The sequence below is a fragment of the Callospermophilus lateralis genome, chromosome 6, assembly GCF_048772815.1.
Source record: "Callospermophilus lateralis isolate mCalLat2 chromosome 6, mCalLat2.hap1, whole genome shotgun sequence".
NCBI lineage: Eukaryota > Metazoa > Chordata > Mammalia > Rodentia > Sciuridae > Callospermophilus > Callospermophilus lateralis.
Window position 1 is genome coordinate 116,869,030 of NC_135310.1, and position 23,197 is coordinate 116,892,226.

A 23,197-nucleotide genomic window follows, 5' to 3' on the forward strand; every position below is an offset into this window, starting at 1 on the left:
CGTGCCTGGCTGATGTCTAGTTGGTAGGAAGGAGCGGGTGGTTTGGGAAGGTAAGGAGCGACTGCCACAAACCCCCAGGCAGAGAGGCTGGCATTTCCCGAGGGGGAGGGATTTAGGGATATGAATGACGGTGGCCTCCCCCTCCTCCCACTTGGCCAGATTGGATCAGGTGGAGGTGGGGCTCTGGCTTCCCTGAAAATGGCCAGAAAGACCACTGGGGAGACTGAGTCCTGGAATGGGAAAGTGACTTGCTGTGGTCACCCAGACGTCACCTCAGCTGCCTGTCACCCCCTGGTTCTGACCCTGCTCTCCCTGAACCCCACGGCTGGGCTCACTTACGTGGTACTGGGTTCCACTGATGGGCACCTCTCTCCACTGGCCAGTGTCTCCCTCACTACTAGCAGCAGCAGAACTCTGTGGACTGGGGAAAAGCAGGGCTTTTGGGAAGTTCTTCTCATAGTCTGACTTTATTTCAACTTGCCGTAACATAACCTCTTATCAAAAAGGTTCAGGAGCTGAGGCCCCCGAGCCAAACTTGAAGATCTCCTTGACCCTGAGACTTTCTCCATCTTGGCGAAGACACTTCCTCAGCTATGAGGGGGATCCTGGGAGGGTAAAGTGGGAAGGAAGCAGGATCCCAGTGGCCTTCTCTATTCGGGTTGGTTCTGGTGTTCAGTGAAATGCAGGGGCGCATTAGCACACGGGGCCAGCTGGAGTCCTGTGCTGGGGCGGGGCCTGGCCTCTCTCCTTTCTGGAAGACCACAGGGTCCATGCAGAGAAGGGAGGCTGTCCGCAGGTCAGCCAGGAGAAGCGTCCCAGTGGGTTGCTCTGAGGCCCTCCCCCCGGGCCCAGGCTGTTGATGGAAGGAAGAGGGAGGCTTCCGGGGCTGCTGGGTGAGGAGGTGAGCCGCACAGGGTACTTGACGTGCGGGGGGGGGGGGGGGGGGTTGTGGGCATCCGTGGGCTCTGATTTGTGTCCTTGTGAGGTCGAGCAGGGCCCACCAGGGACACTCCAAAGGCACTTGGATCGTGGTCTCAGCGGCAGCCCCTGAGCTGGGAAGTGGAGTACTCGGGGTTTATTTGGGAGATAAATCCAGAAAGCGTGGAGGAGGAGCAGGGAGAGAGAGGGGGGAGCCGAGGGGACCCACTAAAGGTGCCATCAAGCCAGTGACTGCCACGTCCCCTGGGGAGCTCTGGACACTGAAACTCGGGTGGCATCCGGGTGGGCGAGGCACTGGCTGCGGGCTGTTCCTGGGAGGTCAGTCCCCCACCCCCTAGGCCTTTGCACACTAGGAACATAAGCTCCAGTGGCCAGAGGTGGCCCCTGGTGGTCTAGGTGGGCGGTGGCCCTGCAGGGCTCAGGGAGGGGTGCAGACAGCCCTGCGCTCTCTGGAGGAGCCTCTGAGGCCTGGTCGGCAGGCCCAGGCGGCCTGGCCGGGTTCTTCCTTCCTTAGGTTTTCTGGGTTGCGCGCGTGTTGACCCGAATTTCAAGCTGAGAACCCTCCCCTGTGGCCACCCGACCCGTAAGCTGCTCACTTACTTCCTGTGACCAGAGCCCCCGCCTGTCGATTTCCCCGACTTTCCTGATAGAAGTCAGGGTCTCTGAAGGATTGAGGGGCCTCGTGGTGGCAGAAGGCAAGGCTGGGGATCAATGAGGACAGACCGGCACTCTGAGGGTCCTCGGGGCATTGCCAGCTCGCGGAATTCACAGCCAGGGTGGAGGCGGGCACAGTCTCTGGCCCTGGGAGACCAGGCCTCCTCTCTGCAGAGCCTGAGGGGGGGCGGGGGCGGGTGAGAGGAGAGTAATGAGGTCGCTGCAGCTGTCCGCTCCCTCCTTAGGGACCAAGCCTTGCCCCATGGGCCATGACAGGCTAGCCTGCACCTCCAAATGTCCATGGGCCTTGTGAGTCCATCTCGAGTCATACCTTCATCTGTTTATTTGTCTATTTTTGGTACCAGGGATTGACCCCAGGGTGCTTAACCACGGAGCCACATCCCCAGCCCTTTTTATATTTTCTTTTGAGACAGGTCTTGCTGAGCTGCGGAGGGCTTTGCTAAGTTGCTGAGGCTGGTTTTGAATTTGTGATCCTCCTGCCTCAGCCTCCCAAGCTGCTGGGATGACAGGCGTGAGCCTGACTACGTTCATCCTTTTGAGTATTTCTGTCTCTCCGCTACCAACTGGGACCTGAGTTTATTCACGCGGCATTTAGGGAGCACCTCCTGTGTGTCAGGCACTGTTCTAGGTGCTGAGGACACAGCAGAGAGCAAGAGAGGTCATCTAGAACCAGACACAGAGTACAGAGCCAGGGCGGGGCGGGGGGATCTTCCAGCAAATCGAATCATTTGTCAAAAGAGAAACCTGAGGCCCAAAAGGAGCAAGAGGCATCTTCAGGCCACACCGCAGCAGCGGCTCAGCTGGGAATATGATCTGAGTTCCGAGGCAACGGGCTCAGAGCTTACTTGGTTCTCTCTGATCAGTTTTTCGATGCAGAAATCAGGGATCAGATGCAAAGGGGCCCACCAGCTGGTGGCGCGGTCCTGCCTGCTGGCCCACACGGCCTCCTCCCTGTGCCTCTCTCCCAAGCCAGATCTGGGGCTAAGCATGGTGCAAGGTGGGAGCAGGCAGGAGACGCGAGAAGCTTCCTCGCGATGGAACGGTTCCCTCTCCTGCCAGGGTGTCCAGAGACTGCAGCAAGCGCCCCCCCACCCCATCCTGCTTGCCCCCAGCTCCTCCAGACAGCCATGGGCTCCGGCAGCGCCCACTGGCCCTTAGCCGCGGAGCCACATCCCCAGCCCTGTCTCTGTTTTATTTTGAGACAGGGTCTTGCTAAGTTGCTTAGGGCTTTGCTAAGTTGCTGAGGCTGGCTTTGAACTCCGATCCTCCCGCCAGAAGGAGCTCACTGCTGAGGGATGCCCTGGTGTCCCGGGAGCACCGACACCCCGTTGCTGGCTCCCCACCCCCCATGCCTTCTGGGGGCCCAGGGAGCAGGACTGCGAGTCCAGCGAGGGCTGGTGGGGCTGCACGGTTCCCTCCTTCTGCTGGAGGGTGGGTGTGGGGGGCGTGGGGGAGACCCTTGGCATGACATAAACTGCTCTCAGGGGTACCTCTGTCCCTGTGGGTCTCTTTGGGGGCTTGTCTGGGTCTACCTTCATCCCACTGTCCCTCCACCCAGCTCCTGGTTGCTGTTGCCTTAGTTCCTGGGCGGGGGTGGGGCACAGGCCTGCAGCACCCTGGGGACGGGGTGTCCATCTGTCAGTCCAGCGCTTACGTCCAGTCTGGGGGTGGCTGCCCTCCAGCCCTTGCAGGAGACCTGAAGTGGGGGGGCAGGGGCAGGCCGAGACTGGCCTGGAGCTCTGGCTAATTTCCCCGGCCTCAATCGATCCCGCAGCTTCTCCTGAGTCTATTAGCAGTCGGCAAGTGAAAATATCCCCCATCGCGAGCCCTGACCTGAGACAGGGAGGAATCCATAGCAATTTGTTCAAACAGAGGAGAGCGTTTCCCTCTGATTTGTATTCCAATTTATTCCAGGCAGGAAGGGGGTCAGGGTGGGAGGGCAGATCCTGGCGTGGCCAGAGCCAGGCTCGGACCGCCCCCCTCAGCCCTCGGTGCCAGCCAGGGTGGCAGCTGGTGCTGCCATGGTTCCTGGGGGGCCAGGAGGGGTGGCCGGGGGCCGGGGAGCCTGCCAGCCTTCCCAGCAGGCTCTGCTTGGCTGGAGAGCTCAGTTGTGGATTTGGTTTTCACAAAACACAAAGCCACCCGCTCGGGGCCTCTCTCCCGGGCACTGGGCCTGTGCCAGGCGTGCGCTCACCCGCTGTGCCTGTGCCAGGCTGGGGGCTGGGCCCAGGTTGGGTGCTTACTCTCCTGAGACCCTCCCTGACGGGTCCAGCAGGAACAAAGCTCTGAGCTCCGAGGGGAGGGGGCACCTCTGAGAAGCCCAGATGTCTCTTCCCGGGGCTCGCAGGGTCCTGTCCAGCAAGCCCTTTCCAGAACCCCTACAATAAGGCTGCTCCGGGTGACACTTATTAAGTACCTACTGTTTCCTGGGCACTGGGCTGGTGCTGCCAAAGCGGTCTCTGCGGGGTCCTGGCCTCCTCCTCTGCCTCCGTTTCCTCATCTGTGCTCCCCTCCCCCTGCGTCCCCCCCCCCGCCGCCTCTGCTCAGTTCTCACCTCTTCCTGGGGGGCTCCTGGTCATCCAGGGTCTCAGGGCTGGTGCCTCTGAAGCCCCCAAACTTCCTCTGGCCCCATCACGCCCCAGGGCTGGGTCTCCCAGGGGTGGAGCCCTGGCACCCGGAGAAGAGGACTCTGGGGTCCTGCCCAGCCCCCACGTCCGGGCCTCGCCTGTTCCCTGCCCTCTGCGTCAGCGCCCCCGGGAGGGGAGGGACCCGAGAAGCTCTTCACACCCAGCGAGGTGCCAGCGGCTGGCAGCTCCGAGGTCAGCTGCCACACATGACTCCCAGGCCCATGACACCTGAGTCTAACTGCAGAATCACTGGCTAACTATATCCGAGTCAGGGCTCGTCACTGTGTCGCTGGGGTTGGGATGGGGGGGGGCGCAGGTCTGAGTTCGAGTTCTGCCCTGGCACACGGTGGCTGTGTGGCCCCGGGCAGGTTCAGGTCTGTGCCACCCAGGGGACAGGGCTCACGGTCGCGCCTTCCCCAGAGGGCTCTGGAGCAGAGGGGCCAAGGGGCGAGTGGGTCCTGCGCTCAGCCCAGGGCCTGCTGTCGGGAGGAGGCCCTGCTACGCCGTGCCAGCCAGGGCGCAGGAAGCTGTCCCTGTCACAGAGGCTCCCACCAGGACAGTGGTGTGGGCGGCTCTGTGAACAGGCAAGGGACACAATATTGGGAGGAAGAGGCAATGAGATGGGGCCCAGGCTCCAGCCAAGAGGCAGCGGCCTCCTCCTGGTCCAAAGCCTCCCTCCTCCGGAGGCCTCTGACCGGGAGCCTCCTAAGGGCCCCGACTTTGCTGTCCCTGGCTGTGACGGGACTCCATCCCACTGGCCTCCCCCGAGCCTCGCCGCCCTTCACTTTTCTCCCTGGCCTCCCGGATCTCAAGTCGCTGACCAATTGTTCAGCATTACAGTCGGATCCCATGGTGCAGGCCACTCGTGTGGGTTTAAAATTTTAACCAAAAAAAGAACGGAAACCTTTCAGTGATGGAGGGAAAAACAAGAGAGCGAGAGAATGAGAGAACGAGAGAGCGAGTGAGAGAGAGCGAGAGAGAGAGAGAATGCTTCAGCAGGAGGGCAGGTATTGCATCTCCTGATTTATAAATATACCTGATGCTAAGAGAATATATATATTCCCAAAGTTCCTAAACTGATTCTTGGAAAAAAATTGTTCTTCCCTTTCCAGGATTTAACATATTCTCCCTCCTGGGGGCGTCTCTATTTGAAGGGACACAGAAAGAGAATGAGAAGAACTAATGTTCACGAGAGTTATGGACACCCAGAGCAGGGGAGGGATTGAGAACAACAGAGGTGGGCACAGGTGGGCTGTCTGAAGTGGGGTGGCCAAGGGAAGGCAGAAGAAAGAGAGGGGACAAGCTCTGGAGAGCTGGGGGAGAGCCATCCAGGCAGGAGAGCTGCGGGTGCAAAGGCCCTGAGGTAGGCTTGGCCTGCTTAAAGGAGGGCAAAGAGAATGTGGTTGGAGCGGGAGGGCAGCAGAGGACAGAGGCAGGACAGGCTATTTATTTTTTAGTTGTTGTTGGACACAATACCTTTATTTTATTTATTTATTTTTATGTGGTGCTGAGGATCGAACCCAGCGCCTTGCATGGGCCAAGTGTGTGCTGTACCGCTGAGCTGCAACCCCAGCCCCGGACAGGCTAGTTAAAAAGTGTCGGTGTTGACTGCAAGTCAGACGGGAGCCATAGCAAGGTTTTGTGCCCAGAAGAGGAGGACCAGACCTGGTGTTGGGATCCTTCTGTCTCTGCCGGTCAGACGGCACCAGGCCAGGCAGGAAGCAGGGTAGGATTCTCAGGAGCTGCAGGAGGTGACCAAGAGAGGGTGGCCTTGCAGCGGGGGGACTGGGGCTCAGTCCTGAAGGTAAAGCTAACAGGCCTCGCTGGAAGAGAGGACGTGGGGAGGGACCCCCAGATTTCTGGCTCATGGCTGGTGTGTGGGGGGAGGGGTGGCTCTCAGGGACTCAGGGGCAGGAAGGCCTGTTGCTGGCGGTCAACAAGCTAATCAGGGTCTTACATTTCCGCTGCCTGGGTTTGAAACCTCAGAGCTACCCTCCTGCGCCCCTGGGCTGGGTTGAAGGCCCGGCCTATGGGACCCGGGGACCTCCATCTGCGGAGCAGCCTTAAGAAGATTCTGGCCGCCAGGTTGCCGCACCCCCAGGCCCACCCCGCAGCTGGAGGGGTGCTTCCTGGAGCTGTAGCCGGGCTCGGGAACCCATAGTCACCTGGGCGGGGGGATTGGAGTGACGCTGGCCATGGGAGACCCCCTGAAACGCTGTCTGTCCCGTCCTCTTCCATCCTGGGTCAAAGTCCCCGCCTGGTCCCCACTGCAAGCTTCATTTTGCCTTCATCCTTCCTTTGTGGATGTTGTTGTTATCATCCACTTAAACAGCTTCACGGAAAAAATCCATGTTGACCATTTACCCTCAGCCCCCTGCCGGGGGCCCAGGTGTGTTTACATAGCAGTGAGCAGGGGTCCCTTCTGCTCCCAGGGCTGGCTTTATCTCCTATCATGTCTCCGCCCATTGACGGAGTCCTCAGACCTGTCACTTTAATGGCCAGGGGACACCCCTTCACTGGTGTTGGGGCCACCATTCCTCGGCGGCTGGGCATCTGGGTAGGGCCAGTTCCCCTTCATTTAAATAGCTTGGTGGCAAGTATCCTGGTGTGAGTGACTTTTTTCTTTTAAATTATTTCCTTGGGGCCGATTCCCCAAAGTGACGTTGCCTGATAGGTCTCAGGATGGGGCTGTTTTACGGTCCTCATTTTACGCTGCTGGGTGGTGGCCCCAGGAGTGTGAGCGGGCTTGGCACCCAGCCCAGCCACAGGGCGTTGATGGTATGTTTGCACTGGTTTCAGGGGAGCGTGCTGATTCACTTTTTTTTTTTTGGTACCAGGGATTGAACTCAGGGGCACTCAACCACTGAGCCACATCCCAGCCCTATTTGAATTTTATTTAGAGACAGGGTCTCACTGAGTTGCTTAGAGCCTCCCTAAGTTGCTGAGGCTGGCTTTGAACTCAAGATCCTCCTGCCTCAGCCTCCGAAGCCACTGGGATTACAGGTGTGCGCCACCGTGCCTGGCGGTGATTCACTTTAAATTTCTAATTTTTACTTCCTGAAGCTACAACTGTGTCTTTCAGCACCTAATGAGACGATCTGACCTGTGCAGAACTGGATTGTGTACGGGACACTTCCTTACATGTCCTCCCACCCAAGAGGACATGGTGAGCCACTATCATTGGCCTCCATGTTATATGGGGAAATGGGGTACAGTCAAGTCCACAGCTGGAGTGGAGCCTCCGCTGCGTAGAAAGGACTCCCACCCCCCTACCGCCATTCTCTCCTCTTCTTTAAATATTTAAATTTGTCCTTTTTGGATTTACATGACAGTAGAATGTATGTTGACACATTACACAGGCATGGAGTGTAACTGCCCATTCTTGTAGCTGTATGCGATGCGGAGTTACACATATGAACACAGGAAGATTACATCCCAGTCATTCTCCTGTCTCCCCCGTCCCCGTCCTCTCCCTCTTCCCCCGACTCTGCCCTGTCCCATCCGGTGAACCTCCCCTCCTCTCTCCCCACGGCTCACTGTGAGTCGGCATCCACGTATCAGAGAGAACAATCAGCCTTTGGCTTTTGGGACTGCCTTATTTCACTTAGCATGAGAGTCTGCAGATCCACCCATTTACCAGCAAACGCCATAATTCCGTTCTTCTTTATAGCCCAGTAATACGCCATTGTGTATTTGTACCACATTTTCTTTATCCATTCAACTGCTGAAGGGCACCTGGGTTGGTTCCATAGCTTAGCTGTTGTGAATTGAGCTGCTGTGAACCTTGACACCATCCTATTCTTATCCGAGGGCTCCAGGTCCCCTCATGCCCACATTTGCCCCAGTCTAGGCCTGGACCACATTGTCCCCCCGTGGAGGCCCGAGCCTGGAACCCGGCTTGGGCCTCAACCCCTTTGGGCTTCAGCACAACTATGTTTTATCACTTTGCTGCCCTGGGCTTGGGGTTGTGGCCGGGGGCTTCAGGGGCTCCTGGCTTCAGCAAAGCCACTGCTCCCTCACTCCCTGGCCCAGGACTGGCCCCGGCTGTGCACTTGAGGCTGAGGGGTCCTAGGGACAGGGTCAGTCACGGGGCTGTCAGGCTCCACTTTGGACCAGGTGGACCTTCTTGGTTCAGACGCACCCTGAGGTTTGAGTCTGGCGGTTCCTCCCTCTGTCTGCAGGTCTGGAGTCTTGCTGGGCAGCTTGCACTGTGCCCATCAGCACCCTGTTCTCAGTGTGTGGAGCACACAATAGGGAGCCCTCTTGTACCCATTTTACAGTCAGGAAACTGAGGTTCCAGACTAAAGGGTAAATGATTTGTCCCAGGTCACACAGCAATGGCTGCCCAGAGGAGCACCCTGCACTAGTGCCTGTCACCTGCAGTCCCGCGCCTCCCACGGGCTTGGTTCATCCCAGCCCAGCCGCTGGGGATTCTATCATTTTAATGTATTTCCACCGGCTCAGATTCATATTTGTCCAGAGGCCACACAGTGATGGACAGGCTGCTGGGGCTGGTGGCCTGGACCCAGGCGAGACAATTTTAGGAGTGTCCCTGTCTATGGGCCCTGCATCCTGGGTTCAGGTCCTGGGTTCCTGCCCTAATGGGTGGTGGCCTCTCTGTCCCACTGTCAACTTTCCTTCCAGTGATCTCCACCTCATGTTCTGGCTCTGGGGACTCTACACTTCGGGTGTCCCTCCAAAGCAGGCTTTGTTTCCAACACTATCCTCTTGTTGGACTTTGGAACAGGTTCCCAAAGGGACCCGGGCTCTATTATCAAGTGGAAGTGGGACTGGAACTTACCCGTGCCCCGCCAGGCGCTCAGCAGAGTGTCCTGTACCCCACCTGCCGCACCCTGTTCCCTCCTACAGCAACCTGGGAGTCGTTCCCAGCAGAGCCGCGATGCAGGCTGTGCCGGTCTGGCAGCTGAAGGAGGCCGAACAGCTTGCCAAAGGCCCCGAGGTCCTTCAGCAAGAGGCAGTGTCCTCCCTCCTGCCCCCTGGCCACCCCCCCAGCTGCCCTCCGTCTTTGAGGCACAGCCTTCCATCTGCCTTTCCGCTGGCTCCCGGGTGAGTGTCCCCTCTGTACCACCTACAGCTGACATTGTCCCCCCATTGAGAGTTTGATCCTGGTGTCCCCCGCCCACCAGAGAGAAATCCCTTCATACTTTTCCTCAGGGGACCTCCCAGCCCTCATTTAAGGGCTTTCCTGGTGGCCTGTCTGGACATCCCAGGCTCCAAAGCAGGCGTGCAGATTGGCCTGGGCTGACCCTCTGAGATCCTGAGCCTCACCTGGCACCTCGGTCCCTGGTGTCCTCCGCTGAGGCCCGGGGTGGGCGTGGCCACCACTTCCAGCCTAGCAGGGACGTTAAGGTGCTGGCTGCTTCCAGAAGCTTCGGGCTCTGCAGCCGTCAGCTCTGCAGACAGAACCGGGCCCTGCCAGCAGCAGCGGGCGGCCCCTGACGGTGCGAGCGGCGCTGGTTTTTATGCTCCGTGATGGCGACGGGTGGCAGCCTGCGCACTGATCCTTTCATCTGTGGCTGCTTGCCACGCTCAGTGACAGCGCCCTCGTGCCCAGAGGTCAGAGGTACATGTACTTGGGTTGCGGACAGATTTTTTTTTTTTTTTTTTTCTTTTTTGCAGCCAAAGAGGAGGTCAGCTGCAAATGGGTTGTGGTTTGATCAGCAAAAAAAAGTCCTTGTCGCACCGTGGGGACGTTAGCGTGGTCTGCAGCAGGGAGGGCGGAGGCTGCTCATGGAGGATGGCAATGTCTCCTCAGCTCTGCGTCCTAACACCGAGGGCAGGAGATTTCGCATAATAGGTGCTCAGGAAATGGTAGAGAACAAATCAGTGAATCAATGGCAGACTAAGAGGTGATTGTGTGAGCCCCTGAAGGCCCGGGAAGGCAGGAAGGCAAAGAGTGGCCTGGTCATGGGTCTGACCACCTGAAAGTGATCAACCAGAGGCCCAAAGTCGGCTGCTCCTGCCCCTCAAGGTGACCTGCACGGGGCGAGGCCAGAGGAGAGGGTGTGGGCCGGTGGGGCTGCTTCCCTTGGCCCTCCACACACACAGGCCGGAAGCCTCCCCAGACCTGAGGGCTCCTGAGAAGTCCCTGGCCCACTCCTGGCCGGAGACAGAACAGTGTCAGGCAGGCAGCTCTGGGCACCTGGGCTGCACAAAGGGCAGAGTGACCCTCTGCAGAGAGCCCAGGAGGGCAGGGTAACTTCCCCAGGGGCCCAGGATCCAGGGCCCGTGGGCCGCAGGAGAGGCTGGAGCCTCGCTCCTGGCAGGAGGCCCAGGCAGAGCAGGCCCAGCGCCTGCCTGGGAAAGCCTCCTCCCAAGCCCCCGGCCGCCATTCTCTGAGCAGCTAATTAAAACAGAAAAAGCCTGTTAATATTTCAGCACTGTTAACTCCGCTAAATTATTAAGTGTCCATTTGCATTACACGCATAAAAGGATCGATCAACATGTGCGTACCAGAGCTGGGAGGGTAGGAGGTGTCCCCGTGAGGGACAGTGGATGCTGCCTGGGACCCGCCCCAGGTGGAGATGTGGCCTGAGCCCTGGGCCCTGAGCCCTCTGTCTTCAGCATTGGGTGGGGCACTGGGCACATGCAGATGCACGGGGTGGGGTTAGTGTGAAAGTTGGGGACAGCCCAGGGGGTGTCCTAGGACAGCTTCCTTAACCTCGCGGAGCCACAGCTTCTCGTTTGAAAAATGGAATCAATACCAGGCTTGTTATGGGCGGTAATGAGATAATAGGTACAAAGTGCTCAGTCCAATGCTGGAACAGAGTAAATGCTCAGTAAACAGTAGTAGTTATGGCCATTGTCATATTATGGGACTGGGGTATGGGTGACCAGCCCAGGTCTCTGGCTCACAGGGAACCCGTCTGCCTCTCAGCAGGCCATTTTGTTTTGGTACTGGGGACCAAACCCAGGACCTCACGCAGGCCAAGCCCGTGCTGCACCCTGAACCACAGCCCGGCCTTTCACAGGGCTGTGCAGGTTTCATTCTCATCCAGCTCTTCTAGACTATGCCTCCTTGGCACAGGGCCCAAGTGCCACAGCCCCCTGTAACCTGGGCAGCAGGGTTGGCAGGTTTGTTGAATGACTATCTGATGGAAGCCAGGACCAAGACACAGACCTGGGTTCTGTACTGCCTCGCCCAGAACGCGCTCGACGCATGGGGAGGTGGTTGGGGTGTCGGCACCTGCTCTGCCCTCTGTGGGCGGGAGGAACCAGCTCAGGTGGAGAGGTCTCGCCTGTGTGCATCCCGAGGGTCCCTGGCTCCCCTCTGAGCCTGTGGGTGTGGGCAGACCCCAGCCCGCTCACACATTTGGGGTGCATACATGTCTGGAGGGGAAGGAGTGAGCTCATAGGCCAGAGGCACCCTACCTTGGCTGTTCTTGCTATGACACTGCCCCACGGTGACATCTCTCTTGCCACTTAGCAAGAAGGATGTTCCACAGAAGGAGCAGGTTACACAACCCCAAATTAGTTTTTGATTTTTGGTGTTATTTTTGATACAAGGGATTGAACCCAGGGACACTTAACCACTGAGCTACATCCTCAGCCCTTTTTATATTTTATTAGAGGCAGGGTCTCACTGAATTGCTTAGGGCCTCGCTGGCGTTGAACTCACGGTCCTCCTGCCTCAGCCTCCTGAGCCGCTGGGATTACAGGTGTGCCACCACGGTGCCTGGCCCAAAGTAGTTTTCCCTCTGTCTCTCTAGCTGTTAAGAGGTATTCTGTGAAGACAGGGTTTATGGTCAAACAAAAAACCAAAAAATTTGGAAAGCATTGAATGGATAAAAAAAATGAGTTCTTTGGGTGTGTTTACTGCAAAATTTATCAGAGCCTTTAACTATAAAGTCTCTCTTGCAGAGACAGAAAGAGAGACAGACAGACAGATAGGCAGACAATATTTAGCATCTTTATTTGACAGTGAAAATCTTCTGCATTGGGTTATCAAGGAATGCTGTAGGGGACACACTTTTCTTTTTCGTGGAAGTTTGTCCATACAGCTCAGGAGAGTGGGGTAGCAAAGTCTCACAGACCAGAGGCAGGGGATATACCTGGTTCCAAAGTCCCATTCAATTTTGTCTCCTCCAATGTGTGGGCAGAGATCAAATCCAACCCTGCTTTGAAATTCCTGGGGAGCTTCTTCCAGATTCAAACCCTGGGCGCCCACCCCTAAGCCAGGGCCTGGGAATCTGCATTTTAACAGCTCCCTGGGGTCAGGGGACTGGGGCAGGCAGCAGAGCCCCAGGCTTCAAGGTGGAAGGCCTGGGTTCAAGTCACAGCTCTGTTATGGCCACCGTGAGTGACTTGGACAGGGCCTTTCCTCCTCGGCCAAGGACGCTCAGTATCACTGGCCCTTTGTGCCCCTCAGAACTGAAGGAGGAGCTTGGGAATGCGCAGGAGACCCCAGGACCCTGCCGCCCTGCAGCACCTGGAGCAGTCCCGGGGAGGCGGGCTCTGGCAGGGAGCTCGGGTTCATCCAGAGAATGATGGGGCTGACCCTGGGCTGCTGTCTCAACTCTGTTCTGGGAAGTTCACATGAGTTTACTTCTGTGTTCTTCCTGACAGCCCCCGAAAAGTGGGAAAACTTGGGGTGTGTTTACTGCAGGACTTATCAGAGCCTTTAACAATATCCTCTGTGGGCCGAGTCTGTCTGGAGAGAGAACATTTGACATCTTTATTTTGCAGTGAAAATCTTCTGCAGTGGGTCATCAGGGAATGTTTTAGGGTACCTCTTTAAGGCAGAAGCAACTTGCTGAAAGCCACACATTAAGTGTGAAAGAGGGGGGCTGCTCAGGAGAGGGGTTTGCTGCTCCCCTGCCCATTTTTCAGCCCCTCTGCTTGCACTTTGAGTGTATTCAAAACCATCCCTACCAGTCCAATGCCGCTCTGAGCGTCTCCACCCTGGGCTGGAAGGAGGCCACCGCAGGCCGCCTCCTGTCCCCATCTCTTGCTCCTTCTTAACCCCCTTGGGGGCTGTCACTTAGAAAGGGACACAGACTGTTTGGCCCAATGTTATACACAGATTGCATTAAGCCCTCACACCAGCCCCGGGAGAAGCCACCGTTGTTCTCAGTTTATAAATGAAGAGGCAGAGGCTCAGAGAGGTTAAGGACCTTGCCCAGTGCCATCCAGCTAGTGGGCCGCAGAGCTGGAAATGAGTCCTGGGTTCTCCGTCTCTGTAACTCCGTGTCTTCTGTTTTTCTAAAGCAGACTTGGCTCCCCGCTGTTTCTTGCCACATCCTCCCGTTTTAGAGTTGTCACCGCGCTCTCTGAAACCGTCCCTTGGTCTCTCCCGCAATGTCTTCTGAGCACGGTCCCCTGTGCTTCTCACGACCGCGTCTGGGCGCCCAGCGCAGCGTGCAACGCCGGCCCCAAGCATTTGTGGTTTGACAGACTGAATGAGGGATCCTGTCACCGTGCGTCACGACCCAGGTGTCGCCTTTGGAATCGGAGGCTGCTGTCGGCAGAGGCTCCCCGGGGCGTGCGGCTGCGGCTGGGGGAGGCCGGGGCTGAGCGGGGTCGGGGGAGGCGACCACCCGAGGGGGAGCTCGGGGCCCCGACGGGCAGCGGGGTCGCTGCGGCCAAGGGCCCTGCTGTTTGGCACCAGGGGGCTCCTCGCTGGGGAAGGAAATCTACACCAGGGGCCGGTCAGTGCCGGGAAGGGGAAGCCGGTGGCCAGGGGTCTCCCCGGGTCCCTGGTGAATGTCGTGGGCAGCGGGGGGAGGGGTGCTAATCAAGGTTTAGGGCGGGAACCTGGTGTCTGTCCCCACACCAGCTCCACTCCAGGTGGGACCCCACCTTCTCCCAGGAGGTCCCGGTGCCCTCCCCAGCACGCGCTACCCACCCACCCAGGGCAGCCCTCTCAACCCCCTGTCACCCAGGGCTCACTGTTCCCCGGGCTCAGGGTGTGGCTGGGTGTGAGGCCCTCCCTGGCTCGTCCCCTGGGTCCCCTCCCCTGGGTCCCCTCCCATGGACTCCATCCCCAGCAACATGCAAAACATTAGTTTTCCTGGTTTGGATTTTGAATAAATGAAATGGTACACGATGGAGCTCCTGGTCTGGGTTCTTTCGAACTGTGGTGTCTGTGGGGCCAAGTCAGCTCTATCCAAAGTTCGTTTTTTCCACTTATGATGGTTTCCAGTCCATTGTATCAAGCTTCCAGAGATCCTTTACTCAGACTACTATTTTTTTTCAAAAAAAAAAAAAGATATATATATATATATATATATATATATATATATATATATATATATCTGTTTAAATGGAACAAAACCTTTATTTTGTTTATTTAGTGTTATGTGATGCTGGGGTTCAAACCCAGGGTCTCGTACATGCTAGGCAAGTGCTCCACACTGAGCCTCAACCCCAGCCCCACACTCAGACTGTTATTTATTTATTTTCTGGCACTGGGGATTGAACCCAAGGGCATGCAACCACTGAGCCCCCTCCCCAGCCCTTCTTTGTATTTTATTTAGAGGGTCTGGATGAGTTGTTTAGGGCCTTACTGGTTGCTGAGGCTGGCTTTGAACTCATGATCCTCCTGCCTCAGCCTCCCGAGCTGCTGGGATCACAGGCGTGTGCCACAGTGACCAGCTACTCACACTATTCTGGATGGCCAATGGGTTGCTTCTGGTTTTCAGGTATTGGGAGTAAAGAGCCATGAATATTCCTGTACCGTCCTGTGGTTGTCATAAGTGCTATTTCCACTGGGAACATCCCCAGGGGTGGCCTTGTGCCTCCTGGGGCACATGCTTCTTTGGCTGGTGGAGGGATGGCCCAAATCTCTTCCCAAGTGGCTCTACCAGCAGTCTTAAAGTTACTGTCCTCAGAGGGAGTCGGATCATCTTAACAGTGTCCCCCACGATGCCCACCTAGGGCCCCATCTCCAGCGAGGACACAAACCTGTCAGGTGACCAGAGGCCCTGTGTCTCCTGGCCAGGTCCCGACTTCCCCATCTGCTGGCTGTGCCCTGGGACAGTCCAGTGCTCCAGCTCCTCTTCAGTGTCCCTTATTGTCACCAAGGCTTCTGTCGCGACAACACCGCCCCGCTATGAGCTGGCCACAGAGCCCAGGGTTGCAGCCCATCTTCCCCAGGAGCCTGTCCAGTGCGTGTCTTCCTGTGGAGAGGCACCCAGGCTCTGGCGGCGACCACAGGGCCTCCAGGGCTCACCAGCAACCCGTGTGCCCTTCACCTTTTGGCAGGTTGTTCCCTGATGAGATTTCCTGGGGACCTTGGCCACAGATGGCTACCTCCCCACGTATAGTGACGTTTATGCATTTTCATGGCAAAGGGTGACCATGTTAGGCTCAGTCCCCAGAGTCCAGTGCGTATCTTATATAGGATCTGTGCGCCAGTTCCAAACTTCATAGAAAATGCAATTTGGAAGAGACCTCAGATAGTCTCATCCACTTCCCTCCTATAGATGGGGATCAGGCTCAGAGAGGTGGCTTGAGTTGTCCAAGGTCGCACAGCTTGTTTCCTGAACAGCAGCCTGGGATTGATTCCTCCATGTCCGCCAGGCAGGCAGGATGGTCACCTGGATGCTCAGACTCTGGGTGGGCGCCACCGCCACTCTTAGCAGAGCCTGCTGCGGTTCAGCGTGGTTTAGCACGGTCTGCGTCCCTCCTGGCTGGGGGGACATGTGCCAGGCTGCATCTGTGACGGCCTGTGATTAGTTCACGTCTGTCCCCTTGGCACGGTGGACGGTCCTGCTGTGGCAATGGCAGGACACATTACAATCTCCCAAGCACCTTTTGTTTATCCCCCGCCTCCAGCTCTGTGGGTGCTTAGAGGACGAAGGTCCAGAGCTCTTTGCTAGAGTCTTCCCCTGGTGATGCAGGGTGTGGACTCCGTCCACTCAGCCAGCACTCAGCCTTCGTGGTCTCTGAAGCCCGAAGCTGCCTCTCCCATGGAGCCTCAGTGTCCTTCTCAGGGGCTTCCTCTCCTCCTGCCTCCTGGGCTCTCTGTGTCCCCAGCAGGTGGCCTTGACGCTGGGGATCCCGAGATGCAGCTTAGACTGGCAGCCTGAGCACACGGGTCCTGAATCTGGGGCACCCACGGTCTGCTCAGTGGTTGTGCCTGGGGTGCAGTTCCGGAAGCCTTCGTGGAGGAAGTGACGTTTTATGTGCGGGTTTTATCTTTTGGGTGCTGTCGTACCTCCTCGTGGTCCTCGTGCCGGTGTTAGGTCCCCACCTCTGTTCTTCCCACTCTGCACCGTGGGCAGGCAGCTGGGAAGCGGGAGTCCTTTGCCTCCTTCCCAGAGCCCGGGCACCTGTGGCTGGGGGACAGTGTGGCGAGACCCTGAGGGAGGGGCTGTGACCATGGCACTTCAGACATTTCCCTGCCGACCCCTCGCTGTCTCCTAGGCTTGGTCCCCCTGCCCTGAGCTCGGGACAGAGAGGCCGTGGGGAGCCACAGTCCTTCCAGAGCCCCCAGACCCCGTGGGGCCCTCAGCCCCTTGGAGAAGCGGCTGAGCCCAGGCCCAGGAACAAGGAGGGAACCCACCAGGGTCCTGGGTCACTGGGTCACGCTCTCTAAAGCAGATCCCAGGTGGCTGGGCTGGTGGGGACTGTTCGGTTTGGGTGAATGTGATTGGCTGAGAAAATGCTCTCGGGAGAGCTGAGGGATGAGGGAAGCCACCAGGCCAGGCTGTGGCCTCAGCCTGTGTCCCCCTGGGCCTCTGTGGAATGGCCTGGGAGGTGGAGGCTGGCCTCTCCCCCGTCTCTCAGGAGGCAGCTCCCGCCCTCTGGCCTCCACATCTTAGCTAAACCTGCTGCACCCTCTCTTGCAGCTCCAGCCCAGGCCCAGATCGTGCACGCGGGCCAGGCGTGTGTGGTGAAGGAGGACAACGTCAGCGAGCGCGTCTACACCATCCGGGAGGGGGACACCCTCGTGCTGCAGTGCCTGGTCACCGGGCACCCCCGGCCCCAGGTGAGCCCCACCTTGCAGGCTGTCAGAGGTAGACCAGGTGCCAAGCACCAGGCGAGCTCCTTTCCCCAGCGTTTTCTCTTGGAATCCTCAAGGCCATGCTGTGAGGAAGCCCCGAATGGCCCCAGCTAAGGGAACTGAGGCTCAGAGAGGTTGGGTAAACTCCCCAGGTCACCCAGCTCCAGTGAGGCTGGAGGCAGAATTTGAATCTAGAGCCAGGGTTCTCTGGAGCTTGGCGCGCTTCCTCCCAGCGTGTCCTCCGTTGCGTTGGGGGCTCCGGGAGCGACATGCAACACAGAAAATCATCTCTATTTCAGGAGGCTTCTGGCAGGCTAGCTTCCCACTCTGGAGGTTCACAGACCCAAAGCAATTAGGAGGGAACAGAAGACAAGTATCTGGAAATGCCAGATGCATTTTGTCACCGATCAAGTGTGTGGTTCAGGAGGGAGGCTTGGCCCTGTGCTGAGGGCGCCTGAGAGCGCCCGCCCGGAGGAGGCAGGGGGAGGAGGAGGCCTGGGGGCTGGGTGGAGTCTGCGGGTGAGCTGCACGGCCTTGAATAGCAGCACAAGAGGTGGCAATTGATCCTAGGGAGGACAGAGAATATGGAACCCTTTTTTTTTCTGGATAATTGTGGGAACACGGTGCCTTTAATAGGTTTGACCTTGGGACAAGCAGATGCACCAGGAATCCCTGAAGGCTCTTTCAGCCTCAATCTATTATCACTGTTTGCTGCTTCTCTAAGGTTTGTTTAGAAGTGAAAATAATGTCACTGGATTTAGGGTGGTGTTTGTGTGACTGTTAGGTTGGGGATGCCTTCCCCAACAGCCTGGGAGTGGGGAGCTGGGGCCATCTCTCGCTAAGGCTGCACTGGCCATCCACGTGTCCCTTCATGCGTTCCTGTCTGAGTCATGTCCATGCATCTGTCTCTCTCTCTCTCTCTCTCTCTTTCTTTCTTTCCAGGGATTGAACCCAGGGGCTCTTTACCGCTGAGCCACATCCCAGCCCTTTTTAATATTTTATTTAGAGACAGGGTCTTGCTGAGTTCATTAGGGCCTTGCTAAATTGCTGAGGCTGGCCTTGAACTCCTGTCTCAGCCTCCAGAGCTGCTGGGATTACAGGCGTGCACCATGGTGCTGGGCTGTTTTTCTGTTTTCATCGGTGGTTTTGCTCTTTGATGGATATTCGGGTTATCACCTGGGGCTCATTTTGACTCTGCCCCCCTCACTCCTGTATCTATCCAGATTCCAAGTCTTTTGTTTCTGTGGCCCTGCCAGGGGCCTCTCCCCCTTCCTCATCCTCCCCCTTCCTCATCACCTAAGACAGGTCTTCAGTCCTGCCGCTTGGACCCCCGCAGTGGACTCTCCCCTGACCTCCCAGCCTCTCGCCTTTCTCCCCCAAGCCATTCCTACACTCTGCTCCTGGAGCGATCACCCCCAAACCTGCCACCCATGTCGCCCCTGCTCAGTGACCTTCCAAGGTCCCCGTTGATTACTCACCAGAGCCACTCAAGCTCCGAGGGGTGGAACTCCAGACTTTCTAGCGTCCGGTCCCCACCTCTGTCCTTGTCACACCCGTGATCCTGCCCGACCTGCCTTCCCATCCTCCCCCTGCATGACCGCCTCTGCCCCCGCTGCTGACCCCCTGAAATGCCTCCTCTTTATTTTTTGCTCATTTAATTGCCACAGATACTCATGGAGCACCTGCCGGGTTCCACCTCCAGGAGGTGAGGACGCGGCTGTAGCTTCTGTTCCAATGGAGCATCCAGCCTGACGGGGGCTGGGAAGTGTCTCATGGCCCACTTCGTGGTCAGGATGGAGGGTGGAGTGGGCTTGGAAGTCCTCACAGGGGACCATCTGGGAGTCAGAAATAGAGAGGGACCCCACAGCATGACAGGGAGCAGCGGCGGACAGGCCTGGTCTGTGGAGAGACGGCGACTGCGCCACAAAGTCACATTAATACACACGAGGGGTGGGGGTTGAGGCCGCAGGTCCACCATGGCTGGAGGCCGGAACTGGACTCTACTTAATAGAGCTCAATAAAGTGGTACCACCTACCAATGGGGACAGAGAGCTGTCTCAGCCCAGAATCACAAGCGGGAATCGACTCTCTACTTTGGGGTGTTGGCACAAACGGAACCAACTCTGAGCAAGCGCAGCCCTAGACCTGTCCGTGTCCTACACTATCCTCATGGTGAAGAAACGGACAGAGAAACTGGCTGGCATCAGGAATCCCTCATCGTGGACACTGGCAACCATAAAACTACCCTCCGACAGGCCCGACGGCCCCGTCTATGGAGGATGATCCCATTGAATTCAAGCCTGTGCAGTCGAAATTTAAAGCATATTTAAAATGTAGTACTATGATCTGGAAAGCCAGATCATAGACCTAGCAAATAGAACAATTTATATCTGAGTAACTAGAAGGAAAAGGAGCAATCCCCAAAGATCTTCAAAACAAATATGTTTAAAATATTGGGAGATAGGATAGAAGAAATAGAATTTATAAGATAGGAGATTTTAAAAAACCTCTTCAATTAGCTATGAATACAAAGCAAATAGAGACCCTAGAAATAAAAATAATGTAGTCTTTCCAAAAAAATAAAAAGGCCTCCATACTCTAGAGACAGTTAAAGAGAAAATTAGGGAATTGTATGATAGATCTGAGGAAATAAGTCATAATGCAGTGTGGGGAAGACAAAGAGAAAATGTGAAAAAGAAGTAAAAAGACCTGGAGGATAGGAGGAGAAGCTACAATATAAATTTAGGCACTGTGGAAGGAGAATGGAGAATCAAGAGAGGAGGCAAACTTAAGGAAATCAAAGGTGAGAATTTTGGAGAACTGAAGAAAGGTAGGAGACTGCAGACGGCGAGATCAAACCAAGTGGTGATCAGTATGTAAATCAAACCCACCTGGGAAAATCACCAAGTCCAAAAATAGGAGAAAGGTTCTCTCTTCAAAGCGCCCTCTGATCTGAGTTTCCTTAGAGTCCCCCCAGGTCTTAGAACCTCTAGGTCCATGGGGGTTGGGGTGGGAACAGGAGCTGCTGCTCCCTGTGATGAAGGCCACCCTTTACCCCTTCTCCTTGGCCTCTGTCGAACTATGGCCTGACCTAGTCACCAGGGTTGGGGTCCTCACCTGCCCCCATAATAAGTAATCCTCCCCAGATTCAAGACTTCCACGCTCCCCTCCCCATCCTTAGACCTAATTATCTGGAACTGACCAGTCTTTGCTAAACCTCCGGCACCTTGAGGGGTAGCTCATACGATTATTGATATTTCCCCATAATCTATGGCAATATTAATAAGAGAAATGTGCTGAGTGACCGATGTAGGCCGGATACTGTGTTGAGTGGTTCTGTGTACTTTCTGAACCTCATCATGCCTTTGTAAAGTGGGCATTATGCTATTAGTTATTGTGGCATAACACTCTGAAATTCAGGGGCCTAACACAACACGGTCACAGGGTCCCTATGGGGCAGGAATCCAGGAGCAGCTGAGTGGGCGGCTGCAGTGTGGTGTCATCCAGGGCTGCAGTCACGCGTGGGTGGCCGTGCTGGGGACTCCACTTACAAGCTGCCTCACAGGAGCTGGAGGCTTCAGCTCCTCCCCAAGCAGGCCTCTCCTTAGTGACAGCAGAGCCGGCTTTCTCCAGAGCTGACCAAGACGGAAATCAGACTTTTCGACCTCATCTGTATCCTACTGGTCACCAAGCTCGTACAAAGTGGGAGGGGGCTACTGAAGGGGGAATACCAGGAGGACGTCTTAGAGACAGCCCCCCATGGACCCTTTGCACACAGAAATCTGAGGCTGAGAGAGGAGTTACCTACAGGGGGTCACTAAGCCAGTAAGTGGAATAATAACAGAAATTCTGATCAAATTCTTAGACTTGCAGCACAAAGTATGTATTCATTTAATCCTCCCAGTAACCCCAGGAAGGGATAATATTCTCCATTTTACAGTTGGGGAAGGAAAGGCAGGAGAGGGTAGCCGCAGCCACAGATCCACGTGGTCCACATGGTCCACAGCACCATGCCTCTGCCTTAAGCCTCCTCCGTCTGACCCTGGATTCCCAGGCTCCTCACCCCGTGGTGTCCCGCCAGACCTGCGCACTCCCACCAGTCTGAGTTAGCCCTGAACGCGCCTCAGGTGCAGCTGTGCCAACAGCAGGGCTCGCAGAGGTCACTGTTGCAGGGGTTCGGTCCCAGCCCCCGCCTCACTGCTGGGTCTGACTGCCCGATCCCGCCTCATCCAGGTGCGGTGGACCAAGACCGCGGGCAGCGCGTCCGACAAGTTCCAGGAGACGTCGGTGTTCAACGAGACCCTGCGCATCGAGCGCATCGCGCGGACGCAGGGTGGTCGCTACTACTGCAAGGCGGAGAACGGCGTGGGCGTGCCGGCCATCAAGTCCATCCGCGTGGATGTGCAGTGTGAGTACATGTCCTCGGCTCCCTGCGCCCTGGCCGCCCCACCCTGGGCCAGGTGGGGAAGGGGACAGGATGGAGAAGTGGCACCTCGGTGGGGGGAGGTGGTAGAGACTTTCTGTCTTGGGGACTAGAGAGTTCTCACTGTTGTCCCTCTGCCCCGTGTGTCCCTATACCTTTACACTTGCCCTTCTGTCATCCCATATGAGTTTTGCAACATCCCTGCAAAGTGGGCAGGACAGGCTGAATTATACCCCTTCCACGGCTGAGAAAACTGAGGTACCCAAGGCACGTGACGTGCCACGGGCATAGAGTAGGACAATGTCTATCTGAATGGAGAACCCAGGGACCTCCCCCCGTGATCCGGTGCTCTTCCCACAGTATCTCATGTCTCCGATTCTGCCCCAGGGGCAGCTGAGGCTCCCCAAATACCTCTAAGACCCTGCACCCACCCACACACTGACCCAGTCAACAACCCTGGCTGGACATGAGGCTCTTTCAGGTATCTTTAAAAAAAAATAATTCCAGAGGTTCTGATAGAAGTGATAAAAAAATGTGGCCTGACATCAGGATTAAAACCAACAATGACAACAACTTATTTAGAGCATTAATCTACATCTAATAGAATGCACTGATCTTAAGCTATGTGTTCAGTCCCTTCTCATGCAGCACGTGTACGTGCAAACACTCTCCATTTCAAGATGTAGAGCATTTTCAGGAGCCTAGAAAGTTCCCTCTCCCAGCCAGCAATGGCCCCAGAGGCAATCGCTGTTCTGACACCATCACTGAGCAGGGCCGGGGCCAGGATTAGGGAAGCCCTCCCTGTGGGTCTGTTGTGCACCAGGGTGGAAAGCCACTAGGCTAGTCTAATTCACCAGTGAGGAAACTGAGGCCAGGGAGAGGGGACTTTGGCAGGTTTCACTATCAATTCACAGATGAACAAGGAGTCGAACCAGGGTTCCTAATTTCTGGTCTGTAGCTCCTTCCTCTATCCCATGGTGGGCGGGCATGGGTCTGGGCATGTGTCTGGACCCCCATTCAGGTCCCTGAGGAGGAGCAGCTGGGAGGGAGTCTGGGAAGCCATCAGCCCCAGTCCCCTGCCTCTAACTGGTGGGTCAAGCTTAAAGGGCTGGGGGAGCACCTGGCTTTCTGGAAGCATCGTTTGAGCTTCCAGCAAAGGAGCTTCTCAGAGAAAGCTGAGCCGCTCACCTTGGGGACATTCCTTCCTGACTCCTGGGGACTGTGTGCTGCAGACCTGGACGAGCCAGTGCTGACGGTGCATCAGACAGTGAGTGACGTGCGAGGCAACTTCTACCAGGAGAAGACGGTGTTCCTGCGCTGCACGGTCAACTCCAACCCGCCCGCCCGCTTCATCTGGAAGCGGGGCTCAGACACCCTGTCCCACAGCCAGGACAACGGGGTGGACATCTATGAGCCCCTCTACACCCAGGTCAGGAGGGGCAGCTGGCTCAGCCCACACTCCTCCCCCTCAGCCCCCAAGGAGAGGCTGAGGCCCCCGATGTGGACTTCTCCGGGTGGCCTGGCCTCCCTAGCTCGCTTCCTGGGTCAGAAGCCAGGATGCTGATT

The 23,197-nt window shown here is 56.7% G+C and overlaps 1 protein-coding gene across 2 annotated transcripts in view; it reads left to right on the forward strand.

The window, feature by feature from the left end:
* The window catches only part of Mdga1 (MAM domain containing glycosylphosphatidylinositol anchor 1), a 54,057-nt gene that overhangs the window by 12,527 nt on the left and 18,333 nt on the right, over positions 1–23,197 (forward strand). For both annotated transcript variants that reach the window (XM_076860183.1, XM_076860185.1), the window contains exons 2-4: positions 17,054–17,193; positions 21,442–21,616; positions 22,864–23,060. In XM_076860183.1, coding sequence (XP_076716298.1) covers positions 17,054–17,193; positions 21,442–21,616; positions 22,864–23,060 — 512 coding nt within the window. The remainder of the gene's footprint in view (positions 1–17,053; positions 17,194–21,441; positions 21,617–22,863; positions 23,061–23,197) is intronic.